We start from the raw sequence: 16900 nt of genomic DNA, 5'->3' as shown, positions 1-16900 counted from the left end.
TTTTGTTTTTGTTTTTTTGTCTCTCAAAATGTGGCTTAGCAAACAAACTTAAAAAGATAATCCAGAGGGGCGTCTGGGTGGCTCAGTCAGTTAGGTGTCCAACTCTAGATTTCAGCTTGGGTCATGATCTCATGGTTTGTGGGTTTGAGCCCCACACTGGGCTCTGTGCTGGCAGCGTGGAGCCTGCTTGGGATTCTCTCTCTCTCTCTCTCTCTCTCTCTCTCTCTCTCTCTCTCTCCCTCCCTCCCTCCCCCCTCTCTCTCCCTCTCTCTCTCTCTCTCTGCCCCTCCCCAGCTTGCTCACTATCTCTCTCTCTCAAAGTAAATAAACTTAAAAAAGGGGCACCTGGGTGGCTCAGTCGGTTGAGCAGCCGACTTCGGCTCAGGTCATGATCTCGCTGTCCGTGAGTTCGAGCCCCGCGTCGGGCTCTGTGCTGACAGCTCAGAGCCTGGAGCCTGTTTCGGATTCTGTGTCTCCCTCTCTCTGACCCTCCCCCATTCATGCTCTGTCTCTGTCTCAAAAATAAATAAACGTTAAAAAAATTTAAATAAACTTAAAAAAAAAAAGATAATCCAGAACAGTGAATGAGATGGACATGTGGGCATTCAGAGAGACTGACAAGTAAGAACTTGAATAAGAAGTTAGAAGGCTGGTAGTAAGAGACGGGCGGATCCACTGAATCATTGTACAGCACACTGCATCTGAACACCAACATCCCACTTACCCCCACGGCACCTGTGTGCACTTTTCTGGGTGCATGAAAATTGGTGTCTAATCCCCCTTGACGCAGAACTGAGTAAATCCAGGGTGTGCCCAATAGGATAGGGAGAGGGGACAGCCCTATATTATGATATATCATAATTATATAATTACTGAAAGGATAGCCTTTTAATTATATAACTGTATATTATAATTATATCCTATTATTTTTGGAGGCCACCAAACTTTTAATACCTCCTTTAAAAAAAGAATGAAACTACCCACATAGAGCTTATTTGTCATCAGGAAATAAATTCTGAGGAGTTCTGATGTAGACAGGTAGGGAGAACAGGACACCACTTAAATGGAGACTCACTGCACTCCAGGTCCAAAGTTATGATATGAAAAATTGGGGTTTCTTTGAAAAACAAAGATCCTACATTTCCCAAAGCACGTTCTAGGAAACAGTGGTCCCTTCACAATGCACTATGAAAAAAGCTTCAGAGAATCAAGTACATATGGGAAGCTGTACCTGACATCCCTATCTCAGAAATTGACAATGTACAGGGGTGCCTAGGTGGCTTAGTCAGTTAAGCATCCGACTTTGGCCAGGTCATGATCTCATGGTTTACGAGTTCGAGCCTCTTGTCCGGCTCTGTGCTGACAGCTCGAAGCCTGGAGCCTGCTTCAAATTCTGTCTCCCTCTCTCTCTGCCCCTCCCCCTACCTCTCTTTCTCTCTCTCTCTCTCCCCCTCTCCCTCTCTCTCTCAAAAAATGAATAAATGCTAAAAAAAAAAAAAAAAAGAAAGAAAGAAAAAAAAGAGAGAGAGAGGGGTGCCTGGGTGGCTCAGTCGGTTAAGTGTCCGACTTCGACTCAGGTCATGATCTCGCGGTTTGTGAGTGCGAGCCCCGTGTCAGGTCTGTGCTGACAGCTCAGAGCCTGGAGCCTGCTTCATAGTCTGTGTCTCCTCCTCTCTCTGCCCCTCCCATGCTCATGCTCTGTCTCTCAATAATAAATAAATGTTAAAGATAAAAATTAAAAAAAAAGAAATTGACAGTGTACATTACCAAGTAAAGGTTCAAGAAAGTCCTGTGATTAAAAAAAAAAAAAAAAATCCACTCATTACAGTCACTATAGAAAACAGTATGGAGTTTTTTTAAAAACTTAAACATAGAACTACCATATGATCCAGCCATCCCACTTCTTGGTATATACCCAAAAGAAATGAAATCACTATTTTGAGAAAGGAATATCTCCCATGTTCCTTGCAACATTACCCATAGTAGCCAAGACACAGAAACAACCTACGTGTCCATCGACAGATGAATGGGTAAAGAAACGTGGTATGTATACAGAACGGAGTATTACTCAATTACGAGAAAGAAGGACATCTTGCCATTTGTGACAACATGGGTGGACCCTGAGGGCATTATGCTAAGTGAAACACAGGAATACCTCCTTTTATTATGCTTCACTTTATTTTACTTCAAAGATACTGCCTTTTTCTTTTTCTTTTTCTTTTTTTTTTACCAACAACATTTGTGGCAACGCTGCATCGGGCAAGTCTATCAGTGGCATTTTTCCAACAGCATCTGATCACTTCTCTCTATCACATTTTGGTAACTCTCACAAAATTTCTAACCTTTTCATTATTATTCTATGTATTATGGTGATCTCTGATCAGTGATTATGACTCACTGAAAGCTCAGATGATGGCTAGCATTGCTAAGTAATAAAGTACTTCAAAAAAATTTTTTTGATGTTTATTTTTGAGAGAAAGAAAGAGCACACAAGTGGGGGAGGGGCAGAGAGCTAGGGGTACAGAGGATCCAAGGCAGGCTCTGTGCTGAGAGCAGACAGCCCGATTCAGGGCTTGAACCCATGAACCATGAATGACCTAAGCCAAAGTCAGATGGTCAACCAACTGAGCCACCCAGGCTCCCCAGTAATAAAGTATTTTTAATTAAGGTACGTTCATCGGTTTTTTTTTTTTTTTAGATGTAATGCTATAGTGCACTTAATAGACTACAGTATCGTCTAAACAGAACTTTTATATACACCAAAAAAAAGTCATCTGATTGGCTTTATTGCACTATTTGCTTTATTGTAGTGGTCTGGAACCAAACCCACAGTATTTCCAAGATATGCATGTAAGTCAGATAGAGAAAGACCAATACTGCCTGATCTCACTTATATGAGGAATCTAAAATGGCCAAATTCATAGAAACAGAGAGTGGAATGGTGGTTGCAGGGGGCTGGGGGGTAGGGAAATGGGAGATGTTGGTCAAAAGGGTACAAACTTCCAGATATAAGAGGCACAAATTCTGTGGATCTAATGTACAACATGGGAACTTTAGTTAACAATACTGTAATACAGGGGCACCTGGGTGGCTCCGTCGGTTAAGTGTCCCACTTTGGCTCAGATCATGATCTCATGGTTTGTGGGTTCAAGTCCCGCACCGGGCTCCGTGCTAACTTCTTAGAGCCTGGAGCCTGCTTAGGATTCTGTGTCTCCCTCCCTCTCTCTCTCTCTCTCTCTCTCTCTCTCTGTCTCTCCCCTACTTGTGCTCTGTCTCTCTCTCAAAAATAAATAAACATTAAAAAATAATTTAAAAAAACCAATACTATATCGTACTTGAAAATTGCTGGGAGAGTAGATCTTAAGTGTTCTCACCACCACACCAAAAAATGGTAATTACTTTTGAGGTAATGATTAACCCCACTTGGTGACCACTTCACAATATACACGTGTGTCGAATTAACACCCTGTACCCTTTAAACTTGACACAGGCTCTGTGTCCATTATATCGCAATAAAACTGACTAAAAAAAAATTACAAAATCTGTTTCAAGGAAAGAGGACGAGAGTGTTAGAAAGTGGTTAGAAAAAAAATTGTCATCAAATGCTAACTTATAAACTAGTTGGAAAACAGCCAATAAAGCATGCCAGTCTAAGACTACTCTCAAAATGTGCCTCCAGGGAACTGTTGAAAATCTTCCCAGTGGTTCCCTGGGCTGAGTTTTTGTAGCTCAGATGCTTGTAATAATACGGTAGCTACATATTTATTGTTGGTATGGGTTGAAAATCTACTTGTGATATTTAGTAAAATAAAACCCAGGCATAATGTCAAGAAAACAAACAAACAAAACCCACTAACATTGTATACACTATTGTTTCCAATATGATCTGTTTAGAGGTCCCTTTTTCCCATGAGTGTTTCACGGGAAATGCTGATCTATGTAATTTCAAAGGTCAAACCTAGCTCTAAAATGCCTCTGGCCCCAAGATGGACTCAGAAATAACATCTGGGCGCCTGGGTGGCTCAGCCAGTTAAGGGTCTTGATTTCGGCTCAGGTCTTAATCTCATGGTTCATTGAGATCGAGCCCCATGTCGGGCTCTGACCTGATAGCATGGAGCCTGCTTGAGATTCTCTCTCCCTCTCTCTCTGGCCCTCCCCCATTTGCGGGCATGCTCACTCTCTCTCTCAAAATAAATAAACAAACGTTTTTTAAAAAGAGAAAGAAATAACATTAAGTGATGAGGGACCATAAGGCAAGCCACCGATCAAGCACCAAGCACGAGCTAGCACAACCTCCCCACCCTCCAGGTGGGATATGTGTGACATTCCTGAGGCACCCCGGCTGCCCAAGGACAAAGGAAAGGACAGGAAACAAATGGTTAAACTGATAGCATCTCCATCAGTTTACAAATATCTCATGAATCGCCTAATCCCCAAGAACTCCCTACTATCTTAAAGATAATGCTTTCCTAGAGGGAAAAACAACCTTAGCCGGACAATAGCTAGGGCTCCAGTAATCTGTAAATCCTCTTTGGCATATGGAAATCCCTTTAAGAAACTTCCTCTGGACTTCACCTCCCCCACCTCCACAGGATACGGGCAGCCACTCGGCACAGCCCCAGTGCAGCTCTTCCTGCCCACGGGTTCTGTCCCTGTGCTTTCATAAAATCACCTTTTTGCACCAAAGACGCCTTCAAGAATTCTTTCTTGGCCGTCAGCTCCAAACCCCACCATCACCCAAAAAGTTCATCATTAAGTCCCGCAGGCTACTTGGCTGTTCACTTCAGAGGCTTCAGAGCCTTCTGGCCTCAGCACATGGGCCCTCCCAGTAAGCCCACTGCAAACCCACATTCTTCCCAAGCTGTCAGCCTCAAAAAACCTTTCTCCAAGAGCAGACACCAAGCCGAGCCAATTCTCAAGCATGTGAAAGGGACGAGTGACCCTTCCACCTGCAGGCAGGCCTGCTACTGACCCAAGGCTTCCCCAGAGCCCGGGCTGACACCACCCAGGATGCTCAGCTTGCTGGAGCCAAAGGAAACCCTCCTAGTTTCATCCGGAAAATCTCACTGAACACCTGACACAGATCTGTCTGCTATTCCCGCTGCTTTCAAACCAGCTTCCTTTCCTGTGGCCGTGTGGCAGGGAGAAAACACGCTGTGTTGTAAAGGGCAAGGGCATGTTAATTCTAGATGACACGGTTTTGATACCTATGTCGACAAGGATGTCCAAATGAAGCCCACTGCCCTTGCCCCACACTGCCGACTCCTCCCGTGTCCCCCCACCTGTCACCCACACCGGGAACCAGGGCACTATTCCAGGCTCCTCCCTCCCCCACCATGTCCTGCCCCCGCCCCGTCCCTCCCCAAGTCTAATCAGTGCCACTGCCTAAGTGCTTCTTAAAGCTGCCCTCTCCTCGCCATTCCCAGACCCACCTGCCCCCCACGGGTCTGCTTTCTGCACCGCAATCACCATCTTTCTCAAGTGCGGTCTGACGGCACCAGCCACCCCGGGCTCACCACCATCTCTCTCTAGTGTGGTCTTCACATTTTAGTCCCAGAAGCTTTTGCTCTGAGCGAAACTTTATTTAAGGGAGGCCACATGTAAAATAGAGGAAGTTGCCAGTGGCTGCGTCTGAAGCGGGGTTCAGTGCCCCCATCACCCCTCCTGGGAGTTCCTTGGGGAGCAGCAGGGACACCCCTGCTTTATAGCACATCAAAGCACATAGCAGGAGGCGAGTGGGGCTTTCATCCTTGCCCAGGAATTACTAATGAAGGTCCCAAACAGAGACAAATACTAGGTGCCTACATTCTATAGAGGGCCACAGATCCCGGGGCAGAACTCACCCCTGCAGGCACTGCTAGCTACCACCACCAGCCACCCCTTTTCCCAATCTATGCTAAGACTGGGGCCAAGGGCAAGTCACAGGTGTATACACATGTCAACGCTGACCCAAATGTACATTTAAATATGTGCAGTTCATCCTATGTCCGTTATACTTTACTAAAGCTTTTTTTTACAAAAAGGGCAGGGGGTGAGTTATCAGCAGTGTGATGTTTGCAGAGAAATGCTTATTTCACACACTAAAAGGCCAATAACGGGGGGCTCCTCTCGGAGCAAGGAGTGTCTGGCAGGATGGGGAGACTGGCTATACACCTGGTGAGCTGGAAATCAAACCATGGTTACGTCAGACGAAGGAGGGCAGGTAGACATGAATAGCCTGGATATGGGAACACGTACAACCTCAGACAGGAGTCTCTGCCTTTGTGCCCAGGCTGGCTGGGGCAGCTGAGTCAAGACAAGGAGCAGCTGCAGCAAGGTCGGCCTGGGTCTCTTTCCTTACCATCACTCCCTTGTGGCTCCTTCAGGGATTCAGGTGAAGGAGCGTGGACATGGTCAGGGGTCACGGACTGCCAGAGGAAAACAAGGAATTGGGGGTGCTTCTGGCAAGAGGTCTCAGCGGGGTTTCTCTGAAAGATCCTTAGTAATAAATGGGCCCCCTGAACCAGGTCCCAGGAAAACCAGCAGCTAAGGCCACCGGCGACAGACAGAACAAGGCTGGGCCAGAGTGAGGAGGCATTTCCCCACCACTGAGGGCAGCCAGTCCGACAAGACGGGTCCCACTCTGGACCCCCAGCACCACAGTCACAGGCCCAGGAGCCGGGAAGAGAACAGAGGTCCCTATAGCTAACCCACCCCCCTTGCGACTCCCACCCCCACAAACTGAAGACTGTCTTCCAGCTCTGTGGGATGGAAGAACTGAGATTTGATCCAGATCTGAGAATGGAATGGTACACGAGCCTAGCTTGCACTGGACTGAATCTTTTTACTCTCCTTCAAAAAAATTATTTCACGAGCGCCTGGGTGGCTCAGTCAGTTGAGCAGCTGACTTCAGCTCAGGTCATGATCTCACAGCTCGAAGGCTTGTGAGTTCGAGACCCACGTCGGCTCTGTGCTGACAGCTCAGAGCCTGGAGCCTGCTTCCGATTCTGTGTGTCCCTCTCTGTCTCTGCCCTCCTCAACAGCTGCTCACGTTCTGTCTCTCTCTGTCTCAAAAAATAAAATAAAACATTAAAAAAAATTTTTTTTAAATTATTTCAGGGGTCCTTAGGTGGCTCAGTCGGTTGAGTGTCCGACTCTTGATTTCGGCTCAAGTCATGATCTCATGGTTCGTGGGTTCCAGCCCTGCGTCAGGCTCTGTGCTAACAGCTCAGAGCCTGGAGCCTGCTTCGGATTCTGTGTCTCCCTGTCTCTCTGCCCCTCCCCCACGGTCTCTCTTTCTCTCAAAAATAAACATTAAACTTTTAAAAATTATTTCAAAAATATACAAGAGCAGAGACGCACATCATAAACCCCTGTGAAGATCACTCATTTGCAAACGTGACCAACTAGTGGCCAATTTTGTTTTCTCTATTCCCTCACCAACTTCCCAACCCACCCTGGATTATTCTGAAGGAAGTTCCAGACGTTATATTGTTTTACCCATAAATATTACACCATGTATCTCTCAAAAAATCCAGTTTATATGCACACTTCCCCAATCATTTTAGGATTAGATTGGAAGTGGCCAGAATTTATGAATCAGCCTAAGACACTAAGGGCAAAAAGCTAAAGGCAATTATCGGAAAGAAGGAACCCCCCCCCCCCCCCCGGGAATGTTTACATTCCACTGTCTTCAGACCCTCCAATAAGCTTGACACTGCCTTCCGGGGACCAGCCCCGCCCCGGCCTGCAGGTCAAGGCCACCCCTGCATCCACTTCTCCTGCTCACCAGCTCCTCCTCCTTCCGGTTTGGCTCTAGGAGGTGCTGCCTCTGGAGGTTCCAGATACCTAGGGTGCCCCTGGTCTCCCCTGCTAGCCAAGAACTCCTCATAGGTAGGGATGCTAGCTCACCCTTTCTTGGGTCCTCTGGACCAGTCAGGGCTTGCGGGTCCAGACAGCTGCCAATGGAGAGGCAGCCTCAAATCATGGTGCCCCTGCTGGTCTTTGGTGATGGCCCACCACCTGGAGCCCCCTCCCCTCAGGGATCCCTCCACTCTGGACGGGCCCCACCTCTTAAACACCACGCTAACTCTGGCTTGAATCTGGCGATGATAAATTCGTCACAGTGGCCTGGACCTCCTGCTGCCCCAAGTTCATTTCCCAAGCACAGGCTCCTACATCCCTTCTACCTTTCCCCGTCACTGGCCTCCTCTTTCCTCTACCCCAGCTCCCTACCCCTCCGTCCCCTGGGAAAACCGGGCTCCCACCTGAGCCTGCCTGTGCTGGATACCCTGCCTTACCTGTGGCATCCAGATGATCTTCTGCGTCCGGAAGAAGTGGTATGTGGCCGAGAAGCCCTGATAGCCTCCTCTCAGGATGCAGACGGGGTGGCGGGTGAGGTTGGCCAGGGCTCTGCCACACTCGACAGCAGCTCCAGGCACCAGTCCTAAGAGCGGAGACCAAAGAGGTGAATGTCCCCTGTGTGCTCACCATTCACCCTGAGCTCCAGTAGATGGTCACCTGTCTGGAAAAGCAGCGGTCTAGGAAACTAAGCAAATATAAATGGAGAGGAGTGTTAATAACTAAAATTTAAGGGGCCCGCCTGGGTGGCTCAGTCGGGTTGGGTGTCCAACTTCGGCTCAGGTCATGATCTTGCGGTTAGTGCGTTTGAGCCCCGCGTCGGGCTCTGTGCTGACAGCCTGGAGCCTGCTTCGGATTCTGTCTCTCTCTTTCTCTCTGTCCCTGCTCACTCGCTCTCTCACAAAAACAAACATTAAAAAATAAAATTTAAAAAGCCACTTGCTACTACTTAAGTTGATGCTTCTTTTCTGTAAACTCTTAAATTGTATAGATCCCCACGTTATTGCAAGGAAAGAGGATTTAACAGAGAAATCTCTCTAATATATACACACAACACATATCGTATACCAGACAATTCACCTAGTTAAAGTGTATAAGGTAATGGTTTTTAGGGTATTCACAGAGTTGTGCAACCATCACCCCCCAAAAGGCACTCCTGCACCAGTTAGGTTTCGCTCCTTATTTCCCTTCAAACACCCAGCACGAGGCAACCACTGATCTAATTTCTCTCTACAGATTTGCCCATTCTGGACGTTTTGTGTAAAGGGAATCATGCAAATGGTGCTTTGGGTCTGGCTTCTTTCGCCCAGCATAAGATCTTCAAATTTCATCCATGTTGTAGCGTGGGCCAGTACTCTGTTCTTTTTTAGGGCTGAATACTATTTCATCATGTGACTCTACCGCCTTTTGGTTTATCCATTCATCTGCCAATGCACATAGGGCCATGTCCACATCTTGGCTATTGCGGTTGGTGCTGCTGTGAACACTTGCACGCAAGATTCTGTGGGCACGTTTTCACGTACGTACCGAGGAGCAGAACTGAACCATACAGTAACTCTACATTGAACTTTAAAAAAAATTTTTTTAATGTTTATTTTTGAGAGAGAGAGGTAGAGCATGAACTGGAGAGGGCAGAGAGAGAGGGAGACACAGAATCCAAAGCAGGCTCCAGGCTCTGTCTGCACAGAGCCCGATGCGGGGCTCAATGAATCATGAATCATGAATCTCAAGCTCATGAATCATGAGATCGTGACCTGAGCCAAAGTCAGACACTTAACCGACTGAGCCACCCAGACGCCCCTACAATGAACTTTTGGAAGGAAATACCAAACTGTTTCACAGCACCTGCACCACCTTACACTGAGACCAGCGAAGCAGGAGTGCTCCAATTTTTCCACACCCTCGCTGATGCTCGTTAGCATCCGTCTTTTGGATCGTGGCCATTCTAGTGGGTGTGAAGTGATAGCTCACTGTGGTTTTGACAATGTGTTCATCTTAAATGCCCTCGCTGATCCACAGAATCACCAGGAGACCATATGCATGCATATAGAGATAGAGATAGAGATAGAGATAGAGATAGAGATAGAGATAGAGATAGAGGTATGGCAGGAAGTTTACATAATTAAGGCTAAGCCAAGATATCCCAAGGCCAGGATCTGAGCCTTAAAGAGAAATACCATGCAGCAGACTCTGGAGAGCCAGCTAAAGGAGAAAGGGAAGGGCACAGACTCGGGCTTCTATATCGAACCTTTGTCCAAAGAGAGAAAGCCAATTCCAGCAGGAGCTGCTGAGCCCAACAATGGCCTCCAGACCTGTCGGGATGACTGTATCTGGACAAAGAACCTGTAGCTGGCAAGACAGGGGCCAAACCCTATCCTAGAAGGCTGGGCTTGGAAACCAGAATGCTGGGTGTCTCAACACCATCTCCCTCTTGAGCAAGAGGCTGAATAATGGCTAAAGGGTCAGAGGGCCTAGGAGAGGGGAGTCCCCAGACACACTGCTGTTGCCTTTAAACCAGACAGCTGCTCCCCCGCCAATGTCACACGACTGGCTGGAGGCCTATCCATTGGGGTGCCATGGGGTCAATGGAAGAAGGCCAGTTTCCAGGAGAATAATTAGAGATTCCAGGGGAGAGCCATGAGAATAGCCAGGGGCCCAGGCTACCCAGCCATGGATACCATGGGGTTAATATTTTTAAAACCTTAAATTCATTTTTAATCCCATTAACCTTCAGTTCTCCACTGACACAAGGCTTCATACATGTTGAACTGGGCACCCACTGCTTCAAAAGGCCGGGACAACTTCCAGGCCAAGGGGCTTTCCATTCAGCAGGGAGCTTTAAGTTCAATTATTTTTGGTCCTCAGCACGAGGACAATTGGCTTGAAAGTCAGGCTGTGTTGAGAGAGGAAGGAAAAAAAAAAAATTCCCAAAGCTTCCCCCCATGGTTGTTGTGAATGACCCAGCCCAGGGAACTCTACCCACACATATCAAGAGCCCAATTTGGGCAAGGGTGGGGAGTGTCTGTAATCCACATGTTACAAGGAAGGAAGGATGGTTTAACATAAGGGAAATGTCTCTCCTACAAGAAGGGGGCTGCCCTTGGCCTGGTAAAAGGAGTTTAGAGAAAGAGCCCCACGGCAACATGGGTGGCTCCTTTGGTTAAACACCCAACTCTTGATTTCGACTCAGGTCATGATCTCATGGTTCGTGAGATGGAGCTCCATGTCGGGTTTCATGCTGAGTGTGGAGCCTGCTTGGGATTCTTTCTGTCCCTCTCTCTCTCTCTGCCTCTCTCCCCACTCACTTTCTCTCAAAATAATAAAACAAATATGAAAGGAAGGAAGGAAGGAAGGAAGGAAGGAAGGAAGGAAGGAAGGAAGGAAGGAAGGAACCCACCCACCGTAGAGGCCAAGACAAGGAAAGGTACTCTCCAGGTTCCTAAGAAGAGATCCAGCTGAGAAAGTGAAAACACCTCATCTGCAGGAGCTGGGGGGTCCTAAAAACCACCTGTGCCCCATTTCTGCCACAGCAGGACAGGAGGGTGGTTAACCTAACGCTGGATAGGAGAAAAGTAGCAACAGCCCAGGGACCAGCAGCACTCATGGAAAGCCTGAGAAGGAGGGCACAGAGCTGGGGGTAGGGAACTGCTCATGACTCACACTAGATGGGGACATGTCAGCCACAGACACAGCAAGGACAAAGGCCCGTGGCCACAGGCCACACAGGTGAGCTACACCTCACCAGGAGGGCAGGAGAGATGGACCCCTGCTTCTAGGATGTGTGATGGAGGCTCCACCCACAAACAGATTTCCTTGGAGGGGGTGGGGAGGTGCGTGCTTAACAGTAGGAAGGGGAAAGGGATGGTGAGAGAAACCTCGAAATGGTCTTTTACCCCAAAGACTGCGTTCACCTGAAAGATGCCATTTTAAAGGAGAAAAGAGCCTTGACTGGGCAAGGTGTAGATATACGTGTGTGTGCGGTTTGAGGTCTTGCTGTGTTGTTTTGTGGTTGTGGTTTCCTAAGGAGAATGGGGGTCCCGTGGCAAGGTGAGGTCAGCTATAGAACGTGGAGGGGGTTATCTTTATTGACAACCATCTCCTATGGCTTTAGGGTTCAGCCCGCAATCTTAGGATTGCAGACTGAAACCCAACAAGATAAGCTTGGGGGAACAGGGCACAATTTCCTGACTAAGGACCTCCAGGAAGACTGGTTTTATTAAAGGTGGAAGCCTGGCGCCACCTAGTGACCACTGTGGTGTGAATGCCCCGGGGCCATGGAAACAACCACACCTATTTGCAGCTGAGCCAGAAGAAACAGAGCCTCTGTGCCCCTATCCCTCACTCTGCCCTTCCCTGCTCACGCGTGCTCTCTCTCTCAAAATAAATAAACATTAAAAAAAAAAATAAAGGTTGAGGGGCGCCTGGGTGGCTCAGTCTGTTGAGCATCTGACTCTTGATTTCAGTCAGGCCATGATCTCACAGTTTGTGAGTTCAAGCCCTGCATAGGGCTCTGCACTGGCAGCACAGAGCCTGCTTGGGATTCTCTCTCCCTCTGCCCCTCCCCTGCTTGCTCTCTATCTCTCTCTCAAAATAAATAAAAAATGAACTTTAAATTTAAAAAAAATAAAGGTTGAGTCTGATTCTCCATCTCTTCAGAGTAAGCTGCACTTAGTGACTTCCTTCTAATGAACAGAATGTGGCAGAAGTGACCTTGGAAGTCTCAGGAGTCAGTCATAAAAGGCATGTGCCTTTCCTTTGCTGTCTCTCCTTCTTGGATGGCCCACTCTGGGGGAAACCAGCTGCCATGTCGCAAGGCCACGCAAGCGGTCCTATGGAGAGGTCTAGGTGGCGCAGAACAAAGGCCTCCTGGCCCCACCTGTGTGAGACACCTCAGATGCACATCGTCCTGGCCCAGCGACACCTTCAGATGACAGCGACCCTGGCCAGCATCTCGACTGCGATCTCGGGAGAGACCCGTGCCGGAACCTGGTACTGGTTAATTAACTAACCTTTGCTGCATTAAGCTACCAAATTGGGGGCTAACTCGTTATGTGGGAATAAATAACTCAACATGTGTGGGACCCTGAGTGAGTTACTGCACGTACCTTTCTGGGCCTCAATTTCCCCTTCTATAAAATGGGGGATGTTACCTATTAGGAGACCATTCTCCGTAGCTTCTCACATTTCTACGTGTCCTTTGAGCAAAGGTACTGGCTTTTCAAGAACATCCGTATATCAAACGGCTTTGGAAGACAGATGGCTTCTCCCTCCAGAGTCAGGGGCGGGCAGGCTTTCTGCCCATTATCAAAGATTCAGGCCCCTGAGCTCAGAGTTCTCCTGGAACACAAGCCACTGTGTAGGTGGCTATTACCCGGCCCTCCTTCCTGGCACCCTGTGAGAGTCGGGGCTTGGGCACCAGCGTAGAGAATGGGGACATTCTGGTCACTTTCACTGCTCTGAGTCATGAAGTCCGTCGACTCGGACTCAGGAGCCTCAGGTCTTCTGCCAGCACCCGTGACACCGTGGCAGCCTCGCCTGTCGTCTTGTGAGGAAGGGAAAACCTGAGCCAGACCCACCCCCGTTCTTGACGTGCCCATTTCTCACAGGGATGTTCTGCGGACTGCAGGCGTCGACCCGGGGAGAGCCTTTGGTATGGTTCCCAGTACGCGGCAGAAGTTATTCCCTAGCTGTCAAGACCTACCCGGCCCGTCGTCACAGTTGTCACCTTCTTCCTCTTTTAAGACGATCTCCAGGGTGCTGGTGTTGTGGTCATACACCACGCAGTACCTCACGCACTCCAGATCCACAGACTCCGGGAGAAGATACTCGCTCGCCTTCTACAGAAACCACAAGACGGGTGTGTGGGCAGGTGGGTTCGGTTGAGCAAACGCCCCCTGCACACCAGCACCGGAGGTCAGACCGTGCCCGTTCCCCTGACTACACCCACTGGCACGGAAGCACCGAGAAGGGACCGGAGAACTTGCAGAGCTCCAAGCGCCTCCCGCACCCACGTGCCCTGCTGTGAATAGCTGACCACAGCTGAGCGGACCAGAGACAGCGCCCGACCAAAGAAGTGCTGGTCCACTGACCGGCCCGCAGCCCGCTAGGCGGCCTGGCACGCTTGCCATCGAAGTGACCCTGGCCAGGCTGATGACACCCTCTCCGGGGGACGGTCATTGGCAGTGGCGGCCAAATCCAAAATCTGCCATAGAAAGGGCAGTAAGCAGAGAGCTTGGATAAGCAGGTCACGAGCAAGTGGCTATAACGGGGCCAACTGTACGCTCGAGTGTAAGCTCTCGGAGAGTGGGAACTTCTGCCTTTTTGTGGTTGCAGATGTACCCTGATTCTAGAACAGTGCCCGGCCTGTGGCTATAAATCCAGTCAGAGAGAGGAAAGGGCAAACAGGAACCAGGATGTCATGAGTATTCGGGGCCGCTGAGTCGCCAGGGTGGTGGACAACGGACGCAGGAACAATGCCCAGGATGCCAAAGGGTGTTTCAGAGCTCGAGGAGGCCTGGCTGGGCACCGGCTGAGAAGTTAGTCTTCACTCGTTCGTAGTGCTCCCCCAAGGCCCCCACTGCTTAAGGGATCCCGAGCCTGCCTCTGTCCCTTGGGACCTGGTCTGACTGACAAAGATGGCCAGACAGAGGACCTGCCGGTGGAACAGGGTGAGTGTACGTCAACTCTACCTGAAGGCAGTCAGGCAAGGCCCGTGGAGGGACAGATCAGGAAGTTGTCTGGGACTGAGAGGGGAGGAATCACATTTGTCTGGAGGCACCAGGAGAGCGAGCGAGTGCTCAGGGGACCAGCAGGGTTTGGACAGCTAATGAGGGGAGGGGGTTTCCGGAGATGGAGAAGACACGAGCAAAGGGGAAGGAGAGGAGAGCCCACGGAGGCCGGAACAGGCGGGAGAGCAGGAGAGATGTGGCTGGACATTCATGTGCCCTTTCACTTAAGTATTCACTGAGGATGCACTCTGCACGTACCCCGTGTGAGGTTCTGGAATACAGAGGTTCAAAAAGGCAAAGGGAAAGAGCCGTGTCAGCCTGGGAGACTCAGAAAGGCCGTGGAGGGCAGGGAGGTTTGGCGATGGGACCGCAAGGGCGAGGGGAAACTTGCCAGATGGACAAGGGTGGGGAGGATGTTCCAGGCAGAAGGAACAGCTTCCAGGTGTTTCATTTTAGTCAACAAACAAGTGTTGAGTTCATCCCAGATGCCAGGGACCAGACTGAGCATCTGGGACACAGTGATTAGCAAAGCTGGCACATACATACCTGTGCTCCCAGCAAAAGTTCTGGAAGCAGTGTGCTCAGGGGGCCATGAGAACTAGAGTTCCTAGATTAAGAGACTGTTGGTTATGGGCGCCTGGTGGCTCAGTCGGTTAAGTGTCCCTCTTCGGCTCAGGTCATGATCTCATGGCTTGTCAGTTCGAACCCCGCATCAGACTCTGTGGTGACCACTCAGAGCCTGGAGCCTGCTTCAGATTCTGTGTCTCCCTCTCTCTCTGCTCCTCCCTCACTCACACTCTGTCTCTGTCTCTCAAAAATAAATAAGCATTAAAAAAAAAAGTTTCTGGGGCGCCTGGGTGGCGCAGTCGGTTGAGCGTCCGACTTCAGCCAGGTCACGATCTCGCGGTCCGTGAGTTCAAGCCCCGTGTCAGGCTCTGGGCTGATGGCTCGGAGCCTGGAGCCTGTTTCCAATTCTGTGTCTCCCTCTCTCTCTCTCTCTGCCCCTCCCCCGTTCATGCTCTGTCTCTCTCTGTCCCAAAAATAAATAAACGTTGAAAAAAAAATTAAAAAAAAAAAAGTTTCTGGGGTGCCTGGGTGGCTCAGTTGGTTAAGCATCTGACTTCAGCTCAGGTCACAATCTCGCGGTTTGTGAGTTCGAGCCCCACGTCGGACTCTGTGCTGACAGCTCGGAGCCTGGAGCCTGCTTCTGATTCTGTGTGTGTATCTCTCTGCCCCTCCCCAACTCATGCTCTGTCTGTCTCCAGCTCTTAAAAATGAATAAATGTTAAAAATATTTTTTTAAAGAAAACAACTTTTTAAAAAATTTTTAAATAATAAAAATTTAAAAAAAGACACTGTTGGTTGTCAACACCACTAATTTGATCACCATTGCCGTCAGGAGTGAACATCCAAGGAAGGATTTACTGGCATCTAACACATCCGGCAGGGGTGGGGAGCGACTGATCCCCAGGAAAACCTGAACCAGGGCTCTGAAGCCCAGACCTCCCCCTCAGGTGCTCCCCTCCACTCCCCCTGCACACAGACCTCACCTTCTCAGACAACGTGCTCCTGAGGCCTGTGACACGGCCACCAGTGATGCCCAGACGCCCACCCCCCAAAACTCAACTGCTCAATAGAGGAGGAGCCTGCTTCTCCGATCACAACTCCGTTTTGCTCTTTTCATCCTAGGCCCACGGCCAATCACTGAGGCCTGGATCTGAATACTAGTTTAGGGCCTATCACCAGACACCCGTGATTTGGGCAGGAAGACTTCCCCTCAAAAAAGGGGGGGGAGGTGCTGCAACAGAAAAGGAACAGATATCCACCACATCCACTTTTCGGGGGAAAAGATACTGCCACATTAAAGTGGAAATCCACTGTAGGACACATTCCAATTTCGGCAGTGTTAAAATATGGGGGACTTATGTGCGTCTGAGAACCAAGGAAACGCGGGAGGGCAAGGTCAGTGGGGGACCGGGTGAGAGTAGAAGCCTGTGTGCCCAGCGAGGGGGCCGGAGGGGGAGGCCATGAGCACCGAGTTGGGGGCCGTGTGTCCTGCTGGGGCTGCTGGTTAGAAAGTTGGGGAGGGGAGCCGAGAGGCGTCAGCCTGGCTGAGGCCCAGAGGAGGTCTCTTTCAGACCCAGGGAGCTGCCAGAATCAAAAGAATATGCAAATCTGAGAGTGGAGCCATGCATCATCCCGAAGGAGCTCTGGACAGGCTGCAGAAGGCAGAGAATATTCTGAAATGGGGACTAAGAGCTAGAGTATGGAGCCAGAGAAGTGACAACCCCAGGAGGAAAAAAAAAAAAAAAAAGCAGATACTGATGGGTAGG

General features: G+C 49.4%; 1 protein-coding gene across 5 annotated transcripts in view; it reads right to left on the bottom strand.

Moving 5' to 3' along the window:
- The window catches only part of STYXL1 (serine/threonine/tyrosine interacting like 1), a 73242-nt gene that overhangs the window by 26688 nt on the left and 29654 nt on the right, over positions 1-16900 (bottom strand). For all 5 annotated transcript variants that reach the window (XM_006942027.5, XM_045047795.1, XM_006942026.5 and 2 more), the window contains 2 exons: positions 13541-13676; positions 8280-8425 (listed from right to left, as the gene is read on the bottom strand). In XM_006942027.5, the coding sequence (XP_006942089.2) occupies positions 8280-8425; positions 13541-13676 (282 nt within the window). The remainder of the gene's footprint in view (positions 1-8279; positions 8426-13540; positions 13677-16900) is intronic.

The sequence above is a fragment of the Felis catus genome, chromosome E3 (genome assembly GCF_018350175.1).
Source record: "Felis catus isolate Fca126 chromosome E3, F.catus_Fca126_mat1.0, whole genome shotgun sequence".
Taxonomy (NCBI): domain Eukaryota; kingdom Metazoa; phylum Chordata; class Mammalia; order Carnivora; family Felidae; genus Felis; species Felis catus.
Note: the sequence above shows the minus strand (reverse complement) of the source record. Positions and strands in the feature narration are given on the sequence as shown.